We start from the raw sequence: 24,080 nt of genomic DNA, 5'->3' as shown, positions 1-24,080 counted from the left end.
ACCAGCGGTCAGTAAGAAGGGACCATCTGCATTGACTTTCATCCCAACTCCAGTTATAAGTTACCAAAATGACAAACCAAGCTAATATTAGCAAGCACAGCAGAGAAGTAATGACACAGATCATCCTTCCCACTTCTGCCACCCACGCAGGAACGGGGATTTTTAAGATCACAAGGAATATACGCTGCACGCCTGGCAAGAGCCAAGGAGAGACTCGCCCTCAGTGAGAAGCCGGGACCCGCCAGCTGTTTAACTGCACCAACTCCCCAAAAGACAAGCGAAACGGCAGGATCAGCGCAAGGAAGGCTTACCAATACCAGCAAAGACGTGAGCTTCTCCGATACCTGCATGAGCTGCTCACACACACCCGGGTATTTCAGTGACTGTGTGACATGGTTGTCTGCTTGTCGAATGAAAGAGGAAAGTTAGGAGCTGAAGAGCTGGTTGAACCCGTAACAGAGCAACTCCCCACACCAGCAGTTTGCAGTCACTAACTGGAAAGTGAAGACTGGCTAAAGGAATAAACCAGACTGCACACTTAAGCTAAGTCTTGACCACCAGCTGCTCCCAGACCGTGCTTTCACCGCAGCCAAACCATGGCTAAAAAGGACCTGAAGAAGCCTTGGCAGAAGAAACAGCGCTGCTTTCCCTGGGCATTGCTATGTCTGGTGGTACATCCCACTGCCCAGCCGAAGCCTGGGGTCAGCAAAGGTGCGATACACCTACATCCAGCCAGGCTACCCCCAGTCAGAGCTCACTATCTCCTGAAAGCTTCTTTTAAGGCAGAACACATCCTGCCAGCAAGGTCCCGGTCCCATCACTGGAAGGGTGGAGGACTGGTGGCAGCCAGGGTTTGGCCGAGAGGAGCACTGCAGACTAGAAGAAAACCCGGGGGCTTTTTGCTTGCTCCCCAGGGTTTCTGAGTGCTGGGCCAAGCGCTCAGGAATGGGATGTGCATCCGGCACTGCCACATCCCAGCCCATCACCAGAGTCTGCTCTGGACCTTTTGCTCAAGGACAATTCTTCCCCCAAAAGCAGACGGGGTGATAAAACCAACAGAAAGCCTCCAACACGCCAGCTCCGTAGTGAAGCACTGACCCACACCACAAGCCAGGCAGAGGGCTCGAGCGTGGCCAGGTCAGAGCTTCCCTGTTTCCGACAGCAAAGGCAGCCGGCTCGAGGCCATCCCACCTCCACCACAAGCCAGGCAGCACTGTGCGCCAGACCAGCAGCACCAGGCTCAGCCTGGAAACCCGGACACTTGCGACACCAGCCCCTCCGGAGTCCATCAGAGCAGGGATCCCAGCCACAGCATGAGCAGCCACTGATGGAGCCCAAATTCGCCCCCCACGTGATAGTTGCATGTGGTCACAGCTGCCAAGGCTGGCTCGCTCCGTACTGAATGTGGCTTCGCTTGCGGATGATGGAAATCGGCCACCGAGAACACGTTCTATTAAAACGAAGCCAGAATATTTCAAAACAGCGCGTAGGCATGCAAGTTGTGAAGGCAAGGGAGCGCAGGTTGCCATCCCGTTCTCAGGATGAGGTCCAGGTCATGCCACCCTGGACAGACAAAGAACACAAATGAGGAGGCAAGAATTCACCATGCGTTTACACATCAGGAGAAAGAGATGGCAGGGGGAAAAATCAAGACTTCACACAGGCAAATCCCACCTCCATCTGTCCAGAGCAGCCCCATACCCTGGAACGAGCAAAGAGACACCGAACCTGGGTTGGGGACAGGAGAGGGACAATGACAGCTCGTTCCTGCAGCCTTTGAGGAAGGGAGCGGTGGCGGCGAGGGGAAGGACAGGGCTGCGCAGGAGGGCGGCTGCTCAAAGCTCTCTCCCCTCTGCAGGGAGCAGGGCCTTCAGCTGCACCCCCAGCCCCAAGACGAGATCTCGGGGGGGTCTGGGCAGGGGCCGAGCCCTGCTGCCCGCAAGGCCTTGTGTCCTGCTTCGCTCAGGGCGCTGGAGCTGGCAGCGTCCCGGGGAAGCCCTGTGCTGCAGAAAGGCACTACCGAAGGTGGGGGATTTGCTTCTCCAGGTGGAAAGGGCTGGTGGTGCTTCTGCGGCCACCGTCCAGGACATGGGCTGGCGCCACGGGTCACACCGGGATCTCCCAGCAAAAGGGAAGCAGGTTTAAGTAATTTATTTCTCTTGCAAATGCATCTGCCAACGGAGGCGGTCTTGGGTCCAACAGTCTCTACCATAGCACAAGGAGCAACAGCAGCCCTTCGCTTCCCACTTCCCACCCTTCAAACTGCTCCGAGGACCCTGGTGCGCCGAGGTTCGCAAACCAGCCACTGACAAGTCCTCATTCAAAAGGATAAAGAAACAACATTAATGCAAACTGAAGCTACCTGCCTCCATTCTTCTGCAGTTACTGTTTAAAACCGGTCAACGCTGTCCAGACCAAAGCCAGAGGGATCAGGAGATTAATCCCCCCCACAGTGGGGCACAGGGCTGGATCCCAGCCGCGGGCAGCGGCACGCTGCGCTCTCTGGGTTTCAGCATTTACGTGGCAGTGGCTTTTGAGCCGGAGCGCAGCGAGCACCAGCTCCCGGGGCGTGCTCTGCTCTCTGCCCGCCCGGCTCTTTACAGGGATTAACACAGAGGCAACAGCTCCTCGTTTCCTCTGCACGCTCGAAACCACACAGGGAAAGGGACAGGACACACAGATAAAGCAAAACTTTATCTACTGCAAAGGGATGGGACCCTTCAAAGGCTGTTTCAAACCCTGGCGAAGTAACCGAGAGCCACTTGTCATTCTCCAAGTGAAATAATTAAACATGAGTTAAGGTAAAACATGTGCGCAGCTTACGGGGTTTTGCTGATTTTTTGCTTTGCAGTCTTGACAAGCGGCCTTGATAAATTCTTATGGAAGAGACAAAAAAAACCACCACCAAGCATTAGACAGAGGAAACATTTGCAAACAGCAGAAAAACGTGAAATGATGGAAACAACGCTTACTCAAGTCATGCACTCGCACACAGCCAATAGTGGCATTTGTCCAGAGTGCAGGGTGAGAGGTCAATAAATAATGCAATGAGGAAAAACCACAGATTTTTAACACAGAAGATGGGCACAAGAGAAAAATAAAATAATAACACCACACACATCACTTTTAAAAACAAGAACAAGATTTGCAGTAAATACAAACATCGCAAAATAGAAAGCATTCTGTCACCGTTTTTCCTTGATACTTATCAGTTCAAGGAGTAGCACAATCCTCGCCGTAGCTATTTATGCTTCTCCCATTTTCGCTGGTTAAGCATTTGCTCTTCAACTCTCCACTGGGAGAACAGAGCTAGTCCCTATGGCTACAATGGGCTACTTTAGCCCCCTAATTTTGCCCAACTTCCAGCTCCTAAGCCACGATGCAGGACTGAGTAGGGACCAGCAAGGATTTTTCCTCCCTGTGTACTTGCACCAAACTCCTCCTACACCAGCTCAGCCAAAAAAGAGCCTTTTCCTTCACCGCACCCAGCCCAGGTGCCCCTCGCACAACCCTGCCAGCTTTGCAGAGGAAAGAAGGGGCCCGAGCGGCTGGTGTGGCTCCACGCAGCACAGCCACGCCAGCGGCCCGCCACGGACTTGGAAATGTATTTGCAAGCCACCAAGGCAGCACCCCTCACCCCAAAGGCAGCCACACGCCGAGGGCGTTCTACACAGGAGCCACAGCAGCATTACCGGATTTGTAGACTAGAAAGGAATAAAGCGGGTTATACTTTAACAGCAATGCTTGTTCTATACTGGAGGAAAAAAAAAAAAAAAAAAAATCAAAGGTTTCCTTTAAGATCACTGTGAAAACAGCTTTTCACTCAAAAAATTCTATAAATCACAGCATCAGTGACATCTCACAGACCCCAAGTTTGGCGCGTTCACACTCGGCATCTCAGGTCTTTGTTGCCAATGGATACCCTCGTGCTGCACATCCCGCAGCGGCATCTTTCCGAGCACCCACGTGGGAGCAGAGGCTCCTGCCCCACACTGCAGCGGCCCTTAACAAAACCCTCACCCCTTCCCTCCTCTGCACAGCCACATTCAACTACTCATTTTCAGGGGGTTGCAGCCCCACCTGTAACACCGCGTACACGCAGGAGCCCAAAAAGCTCCAAAAAGCAGCTGCACTGAGAGCCGGCAGCGGGCTCTGTCGCAGTCCCGGAGCACAGCTCACCGCACGCCGCCCACTAAAGCGCAGACTCCCGCGGCTGTATTTTAGGAGCCCTAAAACACGCTTCACCAGTCCGCGCCACGAGCCTGCCGGAGCGCAGAAGCGCGGGGCGACCGCTCAGCAGGCGAAGCACCAGGCTTCTCCCTTCCTCCCGCTCCCCCGGGCAGCGGCACGCGCCAGCGGAGGCGGCGGGGATGTACCGGTGCTGTCGGGCACGTCCCGCCGCGGTGGAGCGCAGCGAGCTGGGAGATCGTCCTCCCGCCTACTTCCGAACCCCGCTCCTTCACCACGTGTTCGCAACGCTGACACGCACTGTACCCCAGTACCACTCCGCACCCGACTGCCGTCTTTTTTTTAAATTGCAAGATCACCGTGGAGCATTTTGCCAGTCCCTCCCTCACCTTTAGCTGCTGCCGTTGCACGGTAAACTCCCTCCCTCGACACCACGGCAGTGACGAGCGGGCGGCCACACGGCACGTGCAGCGGCAGCAGCACAGCTCCTTCGCTCACGCCGGAGGACGAGGCCGCAGCAGCGGAGACGGCCTATATACTGCTCCCTGCGGTAATGTTTAATTTGCGGTGTTACGTAAGGACCATTTTCTGTGCTCCTTCGCTATAAATCATTATCACGGATTACAGCTGCAGCAGAATAACATATAGTGTTGCACCTGGGAAACAAGGGAAGGATCAGCACCACATCGAGGGGGCAAGCACATTTCTTGGGTAACTCTACCCTGACATGCAGGTGAAATGGAAAACAGGAACAACAGAATTAAAAACAGATCAGCAAAAGAAAAAAGAAAAAGGGAGGTTTCCTGGCTTGTGAAATAAGATTCCCCTGGCCGCCTCATGTTTGCACTGCCAGGCAGCAGCCCAAAGAAGAGAGCAGCTGAAGGCTGTGCACATCTCAGATGGTTTCAGCTGAACATCTATCCATCAGGGTCTCATCAGCTGCAGATATTCAGACAGCCTGGTCAAGTACTCACCCCCCTGGGCCTCCCACCTCCAGGCCTGTAAACTTCCTGGGTTGAGAAAAATTCCCAGGCTGATCAGACACACTCTAAAAGCAACCAACGCAAATTTTTTTTTTTTCCCCCCTTCTCAATACTTGAATTTCCTAGAATGTCCCAGATATGTGTTCAGACTACTTTAACCACCTGTAGTTAAAAAGAAGTCAATGCTTCGTAACCCTCCACGTTCAGGGCAATTGCCCATTGTCCCATTGCCTGCAAATCCCCAAGCATTCAGCCGCAGCAGATGTGGAGGACCACAGCCACCTCCTGCACATCCAAGCCCCAAAGCTCTTCCCTTGCCTTGCAGAGCCCTCCCGTTCCTCACGAGATGCCCGGGAAGCTCATCCCGTCACACCGCGTGACAGCAAGGGACGAACCTTGCCCCACGCTTACAATGTGCCTGTAGCAAGGCAAAGGCTTGTGAAAAAGAAGGGAGTCGCAGGAGGCTGTGCCTGCACCCTGCACCGTGCCACCAGGATGCGGCTTTGCCAGCGAAGCCCGTGGGTGCAACACCAGCCAGAAAATGGAGAGGGCTGGAAAAGCGAGGGTGGCTTGCACAGTCTCTCCCCCAAGGTCAGGCGTTTAGTGATAGCAAAGGGTTAAGAGATCAAAAGCAGCAGCCCAGAGTGCAGACAGGACAGCAGAAGTCCACCAAACCCACCTAAGATGGCTCCAGTAGCCCACTGGCACCACTTCCAACAGCAGCCAGCAGAAAGCGTCATGCTCTGATATCCTCCAAACGCACCCTACATCCAGCCCTGGGCATCAGGCCCCATCAGATAGGCAAGGCTAACAACTAGCATAATTACTCCTAAGTAAGCCTAACGTAACCTTCCTGCACAGAGATAAACACTCAGAGATCAAGCCTTGCAATTCTATCAGTGACATATCACAGCTCGCGCAGGGTTACCCCCAAGGAAGGGCTGAAACAGCCAGCGGGACTTCTAGATACCACTAGAAAGACACAAAGGACCTACAAGGACTTTTCAGAGCCTACAAAAAAAAAATATATGTATGGAAAAACCCAAAGGCCAAGTACCGCTGTGGAGCCCTCAAAGAAATCCCACTTGCTGAAACTCTCCAAAGTTTGAAAAATTCCATTTTGACACCGCAATAAACGCCTTCAGTGGCGTCTAAGAGCAGGCATAGCTTCAGCTGTCCCTTCTCCATGCCACCTCGACTCACAGGGGGTTTGCACACCCCACACCCATGCTGCATCACAGCATCCCTTTGGCTGCAGTGGGAGAAGCTGAAGTGTTGACCGCAGCTCTTCGGTGGTGGCCAAGACGGAGCAATCCATCCTGATCACAACTTAACGGGGGAACAGGAGAGGCAGAGCATCCTGCCAGCTGCAGAAGGGAACAGAAGCGAGCAGCAGAAGGCACTGAAAGGAGACAGGAATTGTTAAAAGTGAGAAATCCAAGCAAACAGCTCCATCCCAGCAGCACTGTCAACTGTATTTCCCATGGCAGCAGCTCCTGGCACAGTTAACAGCAGCCAGCTATCTTGGGAAAATCCAGACTCCAAGGATCAAAAAGGCAATTAGATGAGCAAGGTAACTGAGCGCTGGCAGCCACTGCCTCTCCAGGACACGAGCCCTACGAACAGAGCGGAAAACAGTTCGCAATGGGATGAAGAAACATCACGAGGAGGACGGGAAAAGGGAGCGCTTTTGTAAAAAGAGCTAGAAATAGCAAGGACTACTACAGCAACGAGCTGGCATCGAGGGCATACAGACAACAACGACGGGGATTGTCCGGTCCTGCCACAAGTAGAGCAGAAGCACAAGCCAAGGCCACCTGGCCAGGAGCTTGCTGCGGGCAAAGGGGGGAAGCAACAATGGGGTAATTCACAGAGCGGGGCAGGGAAGGTTGCAGATGCTTTGCAGTGTCACATTCCCAAGTCAAAGTGTCGTTTGCAAACAAACCCCTTAGTTGGAAAGAGCGGAAAAAACAGGCAAAATACATCAAGCAACAAAACTGATGCTATTGCTAGAGCAATTAAAGGCAAAGCTAAGGCATAACCAATTATGGATCCTTTTTAACACCACTACATCTGGCACACCGAAGCAGAACTGCTTGCTGGCAGCCTGCTTGTGTGAGCTGCAACCCCGAGAGCTCCACCTTAGCTCTCACCCACCAAACCTCACACGTCACCTGCGGGGGGGCCACCGGCCTCTACGGAAGCCTGATTTCTCTCCAGAGTTGCATTTTCCCTTTACACTCTGCTGCAGCAGAAGCTCATCCCAGGAGCCAGAGCAGTGGGCATGACCAGCACTAACAACCCTCCTCCTTCCCCCTTTGCACCGCTCGAAGCTCCTGCTCTCCTACAGACTACAGGCAAGCCCCTGTAAGGCTGATTTTAATCACTCTCTGTTTGCTAAGAAGAAAACAGCTGATTAAGGCAGTAAGAAAACCAGATGACCCAAGCAGCCAGCCCCCATTATCCCAAATCCCAGACCCATACCACACATGGCCACGCCAGGGTGTTGGTCTCAAACTGATGGTTCCAAATTGAACTGATGGTTCCAACGCTCACCCGGGTGACACAACCCCGAGAGGCTGAAAATGCCATGTGAAGCCCAACAGGCACAACGGAGAGATTTTGGGGAGCATCGCTCCAGCGGCAGCCTCACCAGGATGGTCACGCAAGGTCAGCCTGAACACCCAGGGAGCTTCACCTCTTCTCTAGCCAGCAAATTACAGTTAGTATTTAGGAAACAGGACAAAGGAACAGGGCACACGTAGTAGTTTTTCCAGGCATAGCTGCTTAGCTTTTAGTGCTGTGCTGCTTAAGGACCTCCTGGGTTGTATTTTGTATACAGAAAGTTACGGCTTGTATCCATGAATGATGGAATTATGCCCAAATCAGTTCAATCTCTCTGGATTTTCTGGCATCCCACAACAACTGCCACCATTTAATTTTGTGTTGTACAAAATACGAATTATTCCTGCTTCATTTAAAGCCATGACCTGACAATTTCCTCCTTGTTCTTGTTATAAGCAATCGTCCCCATCTTTTCCTGCAGCATTTACTATCTTCCATATGGCACCTTCAGCTGTCATTCTTCCGGATGGAAAATTTAATTTCCACCATCCACCTTCCCTTGGTGAAGGAGATTTTGTTTGTCTGGTTAATCTTGTGCCTGTTTGAGTTTTGGGGAGTTTTTTAAGTTCTGCTGAAAACTTTGTGAACTGGTGTGATGAGAGCCAGGGCCTCTCCAGGGGACACGCATCACAGCTGCATGCAGAGCAAACCTGCATTTTCTCTTTGGCTCTGCCCTTAGCGATCCCCAGCTTTGCTGCTGGGAATTTGCACTGACGTCTCTCAAGCCCCGAGCTCGACGTGAGGCACCGGATGCCTTTGGGGGAGGTTGGCAGGTGAGCTGGTCTTGGCACAGATGTGAACACTGACCTACCCAGTTAACTCCTGCTTTTTTAGTACCATGAACACCAAAAACACCTTCAGTCAGCCTGAAATCTGCACTGGTTTAGGCAACGACGTGAACCACTGAGTGGATTTCACCCTTTCCTCCCAGGAACCCCAGTCGTCAATGACTCCCTCACCTCTCTAATCAATCCCCAAGCAGCCCAGGTTCATTTTGGGAAGTTTTCCCACACAATACCTAGTGTTTAAAATACCAGCGACAGATTTCTACCCTCCCCTTGAAGGCTTTTCCAAAAAACCTCCCCAATCACATAACCAAGAAAATAATTCTCATATATTCACCACTCGCATAATTAATTCCTGTATCTCATGATACTGTTCTAAAAAGAAAGGATGTTTTTACTGCCATAAAAAAATTTTAAAAAAACTTATATTAACCACAGTCAAATACTTCAAGTTCACATCCTCCAAGCCACAACTGTAGAGAGAAAAGCAAGCATAAGGAGCAGATAAAACTGTTTCTTTGCTGCTGCCCTGCAAAGTTGAAGGCTGGTGCATGAGCTGACAAAAACCCAAGGGGTGATGCGGGTACAACACGGTGAGCAGAGAAGGCTGGAATTATCCAAGAGCTTACAGTAGTGTGCACAGAGGGCGATTACAGAAATCTGATTTTCAGGACAGATAAACAGCACACGGCCACACCGAGCACATGCCTGCTCTTTCCATGGGGTGACAGAGCTGGGCACCGTGTGGGCAAATCAAGTTTACGACAACTTCATCAACACTTTAAAACCCAGCTGGAAATAGCAATGCCAGATTCGTCTGAGCAGGGGCTAAAGGTGAGCCGTCCAGCTGCGTCTGGTACCCTCTGTCCTAACGTTACACTATACATTTATTTTAGAGGAATTAAGCGTGGTACTTGAGGAGAGAGATAAGACAGCAACTCAGCTCTACTCTCGCTTTCTGCTGCTAATCCACCCGGTATCACTAGGCAGGTTCCTCACCAGTGAAGCGGGATGAGGATGGCAAGCTTTCTCACCTGACATCTATCAGCACTGACTCATGTCCCAGCTCACGGTTCCTTACCAAAATAGTCCCGGCTACGCACCAGGTAGAGGGGAAACCAGAGCTCTTTCAGTTACGCACAAGAGGGAACAGCAAAGTCTCCCATCTCATACTTGGTTTGGGTAAAGGTTTTGCTCCTTCTTAAAAATAGAAATGAGAATCAGTCCTGTGAAAATGGCATCTCCCAGTGCACAGCTCAAGCTAGCCAGTAGTCAAGTTAGAAACACTTTCGTATCTGTTTATTTCAAAAGAAATACTGGGGGAAAATACTCTTTTCATCCATCTCAAAATAGTTTCCCAGCAGTCAAGATATTTGCAGTTAACCCCGTTTGCCAGTCCTACACCCCATCAAATCTCAAACGCCAGGAAGGCAGCGAGGGACCACTGATTTCTGCAGAAACACAAATGAATGGAGAACCCCAGCTTACACTTGGGTGTGTTTTATTTTCAGTAGCGACTCAAGTGTGGCTCGTCTTTGAAACATTTCCAAAAAGAGGTCAAGCTTTTTTTTATTTAAATTAATTAATTCCACACTAACATATTCCTCCTTTTTGGATGCAAGGAGAGGACGACTCCAAAGGACCGCAGAGCACCAGGAAGCAAAGACATCCCCATCCCTCTCCTGGGTGTTCCTCACCGCACCCAGAGAGATCTGCTGAAACCTGTGCGGAGCCAAAAAGCCGCTCCACGTGAGACCGCCCCGGCGCTCACCAGCTGGAGACACCTCAGAAGCAGCTGATTCGAAGTCAACCATCTCCTCCCAAGATGTGCCACCTCCACCAGAGCTCCCTCCTTCCGGAGCGCCAGTGGGGACTGCTGAGGACAGGCTCCTGCCGCATCCCCCTGCGCAGGCAGGGCGGCAGGCAGCACCCGTGAATGGAGATCGCCGTAAGGATGCTCCTCACGTCCTTCCCCGGAAGGGCAGGCAGCGTTAGACACAAACCTGCTTCTCTGTCCTCATCTGCCCGCTGCAGTGCTCTCCCAGTCTTCTGGCCTCCCAGAGCCATCGATGCTCCCTCTTTGTCGGCACAAATCCACACGGCTGTTCGCCACCCTTCGCGCCCATCGGCCAAGACAGCCCCAAGGCATCGACCTGGGCTGTGCAGAGCAGCCCTGCGAAACACACGGAATTTGGGCATCGCTCAGGACAAGAGGAACCAACTCAGAAGACTCCCCACATGAGCAGACCTGAAGGACCTAGAGATGACTTCAGCAAACCCAGAGCCTCATCCCTCCACTTGTAAACACCCAGCCCAGGGCTTTGTGCAACACCCAGCACTTGTAGGGACACAACGCTAGGAATTTTATTTCGATTCAAGCAAAACAGTCAAACCTAACGCGCATTCATCCTTTACCTTAACTAAAAGGTTACCAGGCAAAACACCATCAGCCAGGTGAACATTAAAGTGTAAAGTAATTCACTGATGTCCTCAGCTCTAACTCCACAGCACAAGGATTCAGTAACCATTGACAGAGTGTCTTATTCCCTTGGTCCAGATCAGAAATGCCTGGAAAAAACAAGAGTTTTGGGTTTTATCTCCCAAGAGCTTCCTGGCCTCGATCACAGAATTGCCCCGCAAACAGCTGAGTCAGCACAACTGTGAGGCAGCGCCGGAACCAGCATCCGCACCCAAATAAGCACTGCTGCCGCACTGTCCTTACCCTGAAAGCACAGCCTGAGCTTGCTGGAGTTAGGAAGTCAGCACGTCCAGAGCCTTAAGGCAGGAAGTCTCTGCATTTGCTATTTTTATGTAAAGAAACAAACCCAAAAACAAAAAAAAAAAAAAGGAGGGCGCATGACTGCGGAGGCAGCATCACTGACATCCTCCTGCAGCCCCGGACGAGGCAGGAGCTCAGCAGCTGGCTGCCTGCGCCCCTCCACGCCCGCCCTCGCATCGCCCGCGGCCTGACGTTCAGAAAGGTGAAGGTAAAGGCACGCACCCACCTCTCCCACATCCGAGATCCTTTTCCCAACAGCTGCCCAGCTAAAGGACTCGCTTCCCGCTACGGGGTAAGTGACGTCCACTGGACCGACAGCCATCACACCCAGCTCACTACAGCCGTGACGTGGCACAATGTCACGCCCTGTCAGGCAAAACACGCGTGCCTAGAAGCTTCCATCTTCTCCTCAGTCAGCTGAATCCTCCATCAGCATTCACATACACTCCAGAGCTGCAATATTAAGGGACAGAGAGTTCACAATACTTTATGTAATTAAATCCGTAGATGCTAGAACACAGCGTACTTAAACAATTATGGGAAACGGGTAAGTGGTTCACACACTAATCAACTTCTGTATGACCTTGTGGGATGGCTAATTATACAAAAGTCAGACCACATTAGTCCAGGACCAGGGTCTTATTCTCCTGCAAGTCAAACCACTGGCGCTCTGGCATTCTGCTGCTCTCTACAAAACATGACGTTAAGCACAGGCTCTGCCTGCGCAACGCCCCGGCAGCCAGCATCCCAAACGACCGTCCCGCTGGTACGCAGGCGAAGACATCAACGCGCTGCCTTCCAAAAATGTGGTTGCACTGATTTTATGTTGACTGTGTGCTTTCATAAGCTAGCAGCCTTAGAAAGCTGTCTGCATCCACACAGCCTCAACCGCCGCTCAGACGCAGAGCTGTGCCCCGCAGTCACGCCACGGCGCGCTTGGTTTTAGTGTGCACGTGGCAGCTCTTCCCCTGGGGAAGCAGAGGTTTTTCTTGATGCACTGACCCAACCGCAACCTTGCTCAGTGGTGATGTGAAAGCTCAGCGTCACGAACACTTTACTCCTGGTTGCATATCCACTGCAGCCGATAGCACAGGGCAGCACCTGCAGGTGTCCCAAAGCCCAAACCCGGACCAGGACAGCAAGATGCTACACAAGCACTGAACCACAGTGCTTTCCCTGGTTGCGCCTTCACACACGCCCTTTCTAAAATGTATTCAGGGCATTTTCTGAAGCTACATTTTCATTTTAAGCACAGTATTACAAAATCAGGTGTTCGCTACATCTTTTCTCTTATATAAGCCTGATTTCCAGCATTCAAGATACGATCTGAAAGTGGTTTTAATTTTAGGGTAGAGGAGATAGGCAGATTTTTTAATACATTCACGGATTTTTTTTTTCCTGCAACTTAAAGCCACGCTTGCTGTGAAAGAAAACCAAATGTTAAACCCAGAAGAGTTATGAACATTGAAATATTTCTAAAATATTCTGCTTGTTGAGCACCTAACCAATCCATTACACAACGGAGCAATAAAAATGGCACACTGGAGAGGAGCTGCGTAACAGGCACGGGGGTCTGACAGCTTTACGTTATGTCCCAAACGTACACCAATAAACTCCACACAACAGCATAGTGTGTATAATGGAGAAGGGGAAATACACATGGAGCGAGACAGCTCAACTAAGTTTACATGTCATTCATCTACTGAACTATCCCAAGCTATCGGTGAATAGCAAGACACGGCTCTAGCACTGCCTGGTGAGCTGGTGATCCCTGGAGTGCCACTCACCACTGCACTTAGTGCCTCTTACAGCGTTCCCCGTCCACACGGACCAACCTGAAGTCTCCAGGAGAAAGGTACATAGGGCCTGCCTTCCAGAAGAAGGATCATTAGTTCATTTTCACTGGGTCTCTACAATTTACAGTCGTTACCGACGGCTTTAAAAGACCTGCTCAATGCTGCACAACCAGATGAGACGATGTTTGGTGCACACAGTATTGTTTAAAACCCTTTCTGTCTCTGGGAAACCATCAGCCATTTTTAATTGTGTATGAAAAAGTACCTGCCAGGGTTTCCGCACAATTTAGCGAGCACAGAAGAGCTGGTTTACAAGGAGGTTTTAAAAAGGATCCAGTTGCATGTTCGCATACTAAGCCGCACTCTACCTGACTGGTTGTTCCTCATGCGGATGGCTTTTGCTTTGGCCAACTCCAGGGCCGTGACCCAGCGCTGCCTCTCCACTTCCGAGTTCGCCTTTAAGTGGTACGTCCTTCCTCCGTTGGAAAGCACGATGTTACAAGAGTCCTCCGTATCGATATGAGCCGTGGACAGGTTGATGGTCCCACGGCACGTGTGGGCCATTTCTGCCTGAGTTCTGCACGGGAACAGAGGGAAAGGAAGTGTCAGTCCCCCTGCACCCAGCCTGTCCCCAAAACACCCCCGACGCACCCTCCCACATAGCAGAGACCCACGGAAACATCCCGAGCAGGCAGTAAGCACGTCAAAGACACCAAAGCTAGACAAGCTGCTTAAACAGAAGAACAAGGATGGGCTGCAGCATTTAGGTAGAGCTTGTTCCCTTATACGAACACCACCCCCACCATTTAGGCTGCTGCTTTCACATCCTGCTGTGCCAGTTGCTTCTGGTTGCCCTAAAAGTAGAATTACCAACTGCACGCCACTGGCCTTTCTCGTCTCATTTGCATTGCTGCTTTTCTCCCTTCTCCCTGCTATCCCACCTCCAGCATCTAGTATTTTGCGGCTCCTGATATCCGCTCCCTTCAATCGCTGCCTGTTGTCTAGTGTGTTAAGGTCTTGCATGCAAAGACCTCCGTTTGTAAGGCAAATGAAAGCAGCAGAATTCCTCTTCAGCTGTTAAAAACACCTTTACTACTGGCAAAACTGCGTAATATTTCACTAGGCTCACCCAGGTGAGCAGAAGGCTTTCCTGGGGCTAACTTCCCAAGGAGCCAGCCCTCCTTCCACCCCAGCTGGCCATACCAGGGAGACCCCACCCCGCAGCAGCCTTAACCCACGACCATCCCACGGCTGACAGCCGCATCCAGGACTTCACGTCTGGGGCCAAAGCCCCCCAGCCTGTACAGCGCCTCAGCCTGTACAGCCCCCCAGCCTGTACAGCCCCCCAGCCTGTACAGCCCCCCAGCCTGTACAGCACGGCCCTGCCCCACACTGCAGTTCTGCTGGTCCCAGCCAGGGACAAGGCACAGCAAGTTGCTTCAAAGCGGTGACCCCTCCAGCATCCACGACAGCTGCTGCTCTACCATGGAAGACTATTTCCACATCTTCAGTCATTCTTAGCCCTCCATGGGCTTTTAGCTCTATCAAAGCTGAACTGATCACTTTATTTTTTTATCTATTAGTTCTCCTCTCTCCCCTCGCCGTCTCTCGTGGCCCCAGGAGAGCAGCCGGTCCCACACTGCCTGCTCGCCAAGCTATCGTGCCAGCTGAGAGCTGCCTTCTTGCCCACAGAGACACTTTGTCTTTTCAGAGCATGCAAGCTGTGGAAGAGCCATGTAGAAACCAACAGCCACTTTTTAAAACATACCATAGTGTTTTCAGAAGCAACTAAAGTCACTTTAAAAAAAAAAAAAGTCACAAAGACTAGGTTTTTAAAGGCACTTGAGCACAAAGATAAATGCCTAAGTAGTTCCAAAACTGCCTCTACACCCACTGCTGCATTGCAGACGCCTAAAATAGCTCTACAAGCGTTGAGTCAGCAAGTCCTCAAGGCTTCCCACCAGCCCAGACCTGCCCAGAGCGGCCAGCGCAGGCACAGCCAACAGCGTCACCGACGCTGTACAAACCCCGCCAACACCGGGGCAAGCACCACCAGCCTCCACCGCCCCGCTCCCATCCTGGGGGTACAGAGGCTGTAACCCCCACATTCCTCCAGCCAGCAGGGGCTGAGCAGCACCTGGAAGCCAGGACCTTTGGATAGGAGAAAACAAGAGTATTTTCCTTGATCTTCAGTACATTTTCTCCCTCTTTTATTTTGTCCATCTCCTTTGCCACCCCATTCAGCTCTGCTGCATACCCATCCCTCAATCCTCATTCCTCACCCACCTTTGACACCCTCCCCGCTGCCCAGCGCCTGCTCTCCCCCATGCCACACTGCCCATCCCTCCCCAGAACGCAGGACTACAATAAATACACTTGGCATTAGGCCACCTCTGGGTCCACAGACCTTCCCCGTTTTACCCAGCACGCGCAAGCCACTTACCACCTTGCATTTACGCTGCACAGCAAGGTGGGATCCTTCCCAGCTTGTTTGTACTGCCGGCCTCATTGAAGAGCTGAAGTAGAACAGGCATCGTCAACGCCTGGAAAACTCGGGTTTCCTCCCTTCTGCTGCCAGCTATCGCTTCCCATGGCACAGTTTAACCTCGCCCAGCGTGTTCACCGTCTTCACCCATGTAAGTAGTCAAAGGTCCTAGAAGAGTTTTAAAGACCCTAAATCGGCCCCAGCCAGGTGACCATGCTGGGGGAAAGAGATGGGAGCGGGACAACGTTATATAGGATATATGAGCCCCATGTACTTTTAAATGCCTCTTGTCCAAGTTGTTTCCAGAGTCCCCTCTCTGACCCTTTTCCTGACATTAAGACATGTTGGAACTGGGTAGATGTCAGACAAGCCTTAGGATTTTTCTAATATTTCAGCGAAATACATTACTATGCAGTTGCTCATGGAGTTGCAGTAGGAGAAGGAATCAGTCTTTTATAGGCATTTTTTTCCACCGTTACCAGCTCCTTTCCTCCCACCAGCCTAGCAGCACAGTCCTCACCCAGGCATGTCCCCCCACGTCCATCATCCCTCAGTTCTCATGGATGGATGCCTGTCTGAAACATTCCAGGGCTACAGAGGTCACCACCAGGCTCCACGGCAGGACAGGCACAAGCCTCATCACGCCACTGCTCAGCCTCAGCATTTTACAGAGCAGTTTGCGTCGACCACAGAGCGCTGGCCTGAGCACCATGCGTGAGGACAGTGCTCCCGAAACCACTCAGGGCAGTGAAGTAACTCAGAGCACAAGGTCTAGCAAAGAACTGGTGCTCCTCAAGCACCCGAGTGCTTTTTACAGAAGTTCAACCTTGTTACTTGAAGTATTTTCCAAACAGTACATAAGGAGGGTGGAAAAAAAACACTTATTTCCAACTGGTTTTGAAGGCTTCAAGGTTATTTGTTGCACGATTAAACACCTAACACTGAGAAGACCTCACCCCAGATGCACAAGGCTGCCTCAGGCTCCAGAAGCAGAAAAGCACCCTTGCTCACAGCCTTGAATCACCAGTTAACGTAGCTCTCCTTCAAGTCTCATGTCTCTCTCCCTCTACCTCCCTTCCACTATTTTTCTTCACTTCTTCCTTGTTTCTTTACCCTTCATGCCTTAAGCCAAATATCTGCTCCTAAAAATACGGCAGTCCCAGGCCCAGAAGGTGATAGTTCATCCTCACCTGGATTTAAAGGTGCCCCAGCTGGGCAGATGCCTTTGCTGATCCTCACATGGCAACGTGAAGTCTCCCCCTCTGACCCTAATCCCCCACTACACACAGAATCCTCCTCATCTTCATTCAACTTCACATTTTATCATGGTATTCTCCTTTTTTCCACTGCCAACAGCCTCGCTCCATCTCGACCACAGCCACCCATCAACCTGCCGCACAGCTCCTCTCAACTCTCAGGTCGCTAATGACACCTCCATAAATGCACCAAAGTCCAAAAGTGATTGCTGGCCACAGCTTTTCCAAAATTTTAAAATCAAGCCACATCTTTTAAAGCCAGGAGCTGAACAAGTCATCAGCTGCTAGGCACTAGAAGCTTTCATCAAGGCACACAATACCAGCGCATCAAGCACAAGACCATTCTCCCGAGTGCCAGGAGCATCTCCCCTCATACCTGAAAGGTTCGAGGCAGTTTGCACATTGATTGAGTCCTTCCCCGTGGCTTTGAGCATGGCAACAACCCCACAGTCACACGGGCAGGGGTACGGCGAATCTCTGATTCTCAGCTGCACACACCACCACGTGCTGGTGATGGGCTTCCCAAACCTCTCAGCCCTGCTCCACGCACTGGTCCAGCGGGAGAGCAAGACCTCAGCTCTTGTTCCCCAAGAACGCATTGCCAGGCAGGACTCTCTGGGTCTCCTGAAGGAGGTTTTACAAGCATAGCCTAGAGCTGCCTTCAGAACGATGGAGTTCATTATGGGATGGAGATATGGCCCCTACCAGGAGACAGCGGGCAGCGATCCAGAGAGATACTCACTACCGACCTTATTGCTGGGGTTGCATGCTATGCAGAAGGAAGCCATTCTGGCTGAACAGGAACTCAAATCCCAAATCCGAACCACCCTAACTACAGCATCCCAAGGACCTCTCTCACCCACTCAGCCCTGACGCCATTTTGCAGAACAGATTTAACCCGGGGCTACATCCAAGCTTGACATGCAGGCACGGAAGCCATGCAGAAACGACAAGTTTCCTGGTACCTCCTAAGGACTTATGGTTCATGTCTCAGAGCACCAAAGGTGAAGTTCAAACCCAGCGTATGCTGTGTTTATGCTTGCTTGGGTGGGGGGTAGGAGGTGAATTGGCTCCAAATGAAATCAAGCACCGATTTTAATTTCCAAAGTCATCCTCCTCGTGACGCAGCCTGTACTGACGTGTTCCCAGGAAGGATTACTTACCACCTTGAGAGAACTGCTAAAACGATTCTCTCTTCTACACAAAACAAAGGTCTCCAAGGTGACTTCACTAAATCAATTTAAGTCATATTAAACAGCCTTGCTCTCCCACCCAAGAAAACCGTTTTGGTACGGGTTTTTGTTCTTTAAGCTACCTTCCCGTGCCAATCTGCATGGGAAATCAATTGCTATCAATCAGCACCCACACACGAGGCAGGCACCTGACCCAGCCCTGGGCCAACAAGCAAGCAATCTTCTCCATCCGCATGCAGGAAAAAAAATAAGAAGTGCCCTTCAGAAGCACTCGTGGTCAGATGGATCTGCTTATTCACCACTAGCAGCTCAACTATTGCATAACGTGATCCAGGCAGATTTTCTGATTCTCAACTTTCTGCAATAATCTGAGCGCTGCACATATGGGAGAGCACGTGGGCAGGCTGCAAAAAAGCTGAAGAGAGGTTAAATGTGGACATAGACCACACAGAGGCGGCTGCTGCTGAGAATCTGGCATGTTTTCGCGGCTCCCTCACAAAGCTAATCAATGGGATTTGCCTTCAGAGATACAAAATAATAGCTGCGCGCAGGAGAGACGGAAGAGGACTGCCTCGCATACAGCCCTTACCAACACACACAGTGAAAGGGGCTATGCAACACAAGAAAAAAATAATTAAACAATATCTGCAGGTGTTAAAAAGCCGGGAGAGTTGGACTAAAGCACCCATTCAGCAAGGGCAAAGTTAACGTCCCAGGTGAAGACAACCCCTTCCCCTGCAGAGCACAGCAGCGAGATCCTCAGAGTACCGGGGCGAGCTCCACGCAGCCCTTGAGCTATTAACCCAGGCACAGGCTACAGTGCCCTGCCGGGCGCTGCGCAGCTCGGGCGCCTGGCTCCAGACAAGACAGGCCAGATGTGATGGCTTATTCCCAAAATCACTCTTGTGGCAAGAGCTGTGCTGCTCCTTGATACATTAAGATCATCAGAAAGGAGATTTCTTACCCTAAAAGCACAAATACACTTTATCATGATGCTAGCAGTTCCCTATTTCAGCTGTCAAACCCACTCTGGATGCACAGGTCCCAATTCCTGAAAAGATTTTGTCGAAGCTATCAGAAGATGCTCTCGGAATACAGCAGTATCCGCTTGTTCCATTTCGACAGCATGTAGGACACGGTAATGGAAATTTCAGACTGGCATCATTACTCAGGCACCCTACCCACAAGTACAGCAAAGCTCTTATATCACAGCAGTTTGCAGAATACTGGATTTTGCAAAAACCTTCAAAAGATGATCTTGTTAAAATATTATTTGCAGCGTTTCTCTCCCCAACCCACTTGCTTTTTTTTTTTTTTTTTTTTTTGGCTGGGAAAGCTGTTTCAGCTACTTTAATACCACAAATCTAAACATACAGAGCTTGACAAGACAACTTATCAGTATCAGTTACTTAAAAAGGCCTTCAGTATATAACTCCTGGAGTCTAAATTTTAGCAACGCATATTCTGCAGCCTGACAGATCAGCTACATGCTGTAGTGCAATAAAAGAACAGCAAATCACGATTTAAAGACCTGCTTTCCAGTTCTGAAGGAATACTTGAGCTATATGAGGCTGCTCAGTATGCCAGCGCAAGAGAAAAACGCTCCCACTTTTCAGTGACTGTAAAAAATCTTTCTAAAGATTTCTAAAAATTTCACAGAACAATGAAATTCCTTTGTAAGAGCTCAGAAGACAGGTTTATCAACAGAGCAGAGAGAAGGTGGTGAAAAAGTAGATAATAAAATGTTTTTCATCTACCAGCTCCACACTTTTGGTTTCAGTGATATCACAACAGCCAAAGATTTTGCTTCAGATGCTGGTAAGATGTTGCTCATACAGATTTTGTTAACTCTCACTGCGTGGCTCTGCTGGATGTTAACAGGACGCAGCTCACGCTCTGCACCCAAGCATCATTCACTTAAAGCGAGAAAGCACAACGGATGCTTGTGGAATTTCTCTGCTAAGATTTCCTTTCCACGAGCAAGGCTCAACACCATTTCGGGGTAGTTTTCTCTCCTAAAACTCGACTTCTTTTCTCACAGCTCAGACAAGATCAGGCAAAGGACCTCGGCAGGAAACTGAGCCTGCTCTGCACAGCACCCGCTTTCCAGGCGGCCAGCAGTATTTCAGCGAGCTTTACAGCTTGAGCACCGACAAGGAGGTCGGGGAGAGCACAGCAGCCCAGTTTTGAGACCAGAGCATACATCTGCAACCCGGGCAGCTCAAGAGCCACTTCGGTTCAGCCGAGCAGAGTGGGTACGACACGTGTAGGGACCCTTACGTCCCAGCTAGGAGCATCCAGCTTCACGACGGTGCTAAAAATACTCAGGTTAGCAAGCGTGCAGCTCTCCAAACAGGCTTGTCCACAAAAACTTCAGCAGGACACTACGCAAACACTGCCCTGAGGCTTCTCCCCTAAGCTGGAAGGACCAATACTGCCTGTTCATGGGTTTCAGCATCACTCCATATCGCTAGGCACCTTCACAGAAAAATCCAAACATGATTTAAGTTATACCCAGGAAAATGACCTCCTGAAATATGCTCTCTCTCTCTTCCTAGAGATCTTTCTCCTATAATAGCAAAATCATTTGCTTGCTCTAAGCCTCAGTAAACAGCACACCTGATTCTGCATCTTAAAAGCTAAATTCCCATCTTACCGCTCTTACAGCCGTTCTACTTTCTGGTGTAAACGTAGATCACTGCAGGGCTCAAACTCGTCCCCATACTAATGGCCACAGCCACCTCCCCGTGGAAGTACAAGGCGAGCAGCATTTAAAGAAACCCATGTTCTTGTCTTCCCCATTCCAGCGTATCCTTCACCTCGGGGTTTTGCTCACCACAGTGACATTGCAACAAGTAAAACTTGGGCATGTACGTCAGAGGCCACATCTGAACCTCCAAGTCTCCAACCACACACTTAAGAGAACTCATCCCCAGTGTAAGCCAGCACGCTAAAGCCAGCACGGTTCACAAGCAGCCATCCAAGTCATTCTTCCCTTGGGAAAGCACCACTGAGTGCTGGAACAGGAATCCATGAGCTACAGCCCTGGCAACAGGCAAGAGGCATCAGCAGCAGACACACTACACCATTTGCCAGGTTATCACTCAGCTGCTTGGTCACTGTTTACCAACGAGGAAATATTTTCTAATTTAAATAGCACTTACAGGAGAATCTACTGCTCTTGCTGTGCAATCTTCTTGGGTTTTGGGGTTTTTTTTTCCTCCCCTCAATGACTACTTGAGCTGTAACAGCTCACGATGGGTGGTTGAAGTTTTGCAAGGAAGTTTTACTGTCCACGTTTGAGTTTTGAGCGCAGGTCCAGAAACAGCCTCCCCAGCACCATCGTGACAGCCGGTTCCTGCAGCTCACGTGCTTCAGCTGGGGTGATCCAGCAGGTCACCATGATCCAGGATCCCCCTCCAGCGCAGGGACGGAGCCGAGAGGTTCACTACCATCAGGGCCACACCCGGCTTGTCTTCCATTATGAAGGGTTCCAGGAGAAAATAAAAAACATGTGAAGAGTTTGAAAAGGAAAAGCCACAGCCTGTCAGGGAAGCGAGTGAAATGTATTTGTGGTTGGGTTTTTTTGAGTCTCTGGACGTGAGGTACAGAGATCTTACAGCAACACTGCCACTAGGCACATGGCATAAAGCTGGACACAAATCCCAGGTCCATTTCTGGAGCTGGCAGACACCTCGAGGAGCCTCCTCAGTGAGCTCCACCACCACACTGCATTCGAAGAGCCAGGAACTGAGAAACACTTCTTGGCTATAATATCTCGGGAAAATTACGAACCTAAGCTTCTGTACTGGTGCTGCAGATCACACCCAAAAAAACAATCCAACACAGCCAGAAGTAAACACTGCAGCACAAATCCAACATCTCAGAGCACCTCCCAACACCACAGGAGACCCGGAAAGGATGGGACTGATAAACACGTTGGTCCAGAGGTGCTGGTACACTCCTGGTGTCAAAGCAGCTCAAGGGCCCCTAATCACAACTTGCATCCTAAGAAAAGAAGGGTGCTGTAGCAAGACAACTGTTGTCACTCATCCCTGAACAACTAACTCCATCCTGGCTTGCTCTGGCCACCCCACCAAATTCAGCCAGCCCGGCATCACCTCGTAGTGTGTAATGCTTAGCAATCACAGGTTGCCAGGTAAGCAATACCAGGCTGCGTATGCGTTCCACAGTTTTCTCAGCAAGATGACAAGGATAAACACTTCCATCCTGATCTATGGAGAAGAGAGTGAGGCAGGAGAAACACACAGCATAGCAGGTGGACTGCAAAGCAACACATCCAGGAGGCACTTGCCCGACTAGAGAGAAGGAGTCCTGTTCCTGCATCGGCTCAGGGCTCCCCGCAGCCTATTCACTCCCACGGCGGCGAAGGTCAGTCCTCGGCTTTTGCAGCTCGGGAGCAGTGGTTCAGCCCCACAGCCTGGGAAAATCCCATTGCAGCACATCTTCGGGAAAAGGGTTTCACAAGCCTTTCACAGGGAGCTGCGCTGGGCACGTCCTGGTCCCAGGGAGACGGCAGGGCTCCTCTGCGAAGGGCTGTGGAAGAGCGTTGCCCCATGCAAAGCACAGCAGCCCGAGCCTGCCTCCCCCGGCACGACTCACGGGCGCAGATCGCTGCACTCCTCCCCGGCACCGCACGATCACGGAGATACAGGTGAGACTGGGCAGGTATTGCGGCAACTACCAGCCTTTGCTTCCTCCGCTATATGGCGGCCTGGAAATATTCAGAAGTTCAGACAAAACCCACTTTTTTAACTCCCACCCCCCCTGCAAGAGAAAAACTGGAAAGCCTCACAGATGACAGCCTCGCTGCTCCTTACGTCACTGACCTCTCCCGACTCAGAAATTAAGACCTATTTTTCCTACTGCATCTTTCACAGGTTAAGTTACAACCAGTTTATTCATTTTCCCATCACACTGGAAAATTTTGTATCATTAAGTTACATGCTCTGCAGCCATAGAGAAATATTTATACCAGCCTATATTTATATATATTTATACCTGGGAAAGGCCCTTTAGAGTAAGCTGCAGAGACTGCTGCTGGCAGAGGCAAGAACAGAAATCAAGGACAGGGAAACAAAATAAGCAATAGATGGGGACAGAAAAAGAGGAGATACCGAATGGATTTACGTTCTGCCTGGCCCACAATAAGAGCAATGCATTGAAACACTTTCAGCAGATGTGGTTTTGTTTTTTTTTTTTTTAAGATGGTGCAGAAGAATCACCGTGGTCCACAAGGGTAATCAGGCTGATCCTTTTCTTAATTAATTGAGGATGGAAATTTCTCTCAGGGGATTTTGTTTCATTACTGGGAGTGGGGGGCAGCACAGGAGACGACGCAGATGCAAGCCTCCGCAGCGCAGGAAAGGCCATTTGTGCCTGTCTGCCGTGCCAGGCTCTTCCCATGGGACGCTGCTCTGCTTGCGTTTCAAGAAGCACAAACCACCCCTGGACGATGCACAAGGACTTCCACCCAGAAATTCAGGACTCCATCCAGGAAATCCAGGATTTCCACCTAGTCTAACAAGACTATCTGGATTAGGTTGAGCCCTCCGATCCTTTGGTGACCCCGGAGGCACGGCCAGCGCCCGCCGGCATTCTCACACAGCGCAGGGGCAGGAGCCGCGCTCCCCGTCTGGCCCTGCCAACAAAGGGCTGTTGTGCCACCACCACCTCCCCGGCATCGCCCGCACCGGCCAGCAGCTCCCTCCCCACCTCAGCAACGCTTCCAGGCCTGCAGCAGTGCCTCCAGCCCCATGCCATGCTGCTTCAGGGTCCTCTGAGCCCGAGCAGTTCATCCACACTGAAACCCAGTGCCCAGTTTCACAGACACCGTCATCCCAGCCTCAATACAGGAACATTTGAAATATTTCATGCAGAGCAGCCCATAGCAGGGCTACAGAACCCCGTCTGCACAAGTGCTTCATGGCACGTGTCCCAATAAACTGAGATTTTGCACGTCCTCAGAA

At 50.9% G+C, this 24,080-nt stretch overlaps 1 protein-coding gene across 3 annotated transcripts in view; it reads right to left on the bottom strand.

The window, feature by feature from the left end:
* The window catches only part of OSBP2 (oxysterol binding protein 2), a gene marked incomplete at both ends in the record, with an annotated part of 121,309 nt that overhangs the window by 76,702 nt on the left and 20,527 nt on the right, over positions 1-24,080 (bottom strand). For all 3 annotated transcript variants that reach the window (XM_082007847.1, XM_082007848.1, XM_082007849.1), the window contains one exon: positions 13,525-13,733. In XM_082007847.1, the coding sequence (XP_081863973.1) occupies positions 13,525-13,733 (209 nt within the window). The remainder of the gene's footprint in view (positions 1-13,524; positions 13,734-24,080) is intronic.

Source organism: Phaethon aethereus (assembly GCF_964289735.1).
Source record: "Phaethon aethereus genome assembly, chromosome: 17".
Lineage (NCBI taxonomy): Eukaryota > Metazoa > Chordata > Aves > Phaethontiformes > Phaethontidae > Phaethon > Phaethon aethereus.
This window is presented reverse-complemented; position numbering and strand designations above follow the sequence as displayed.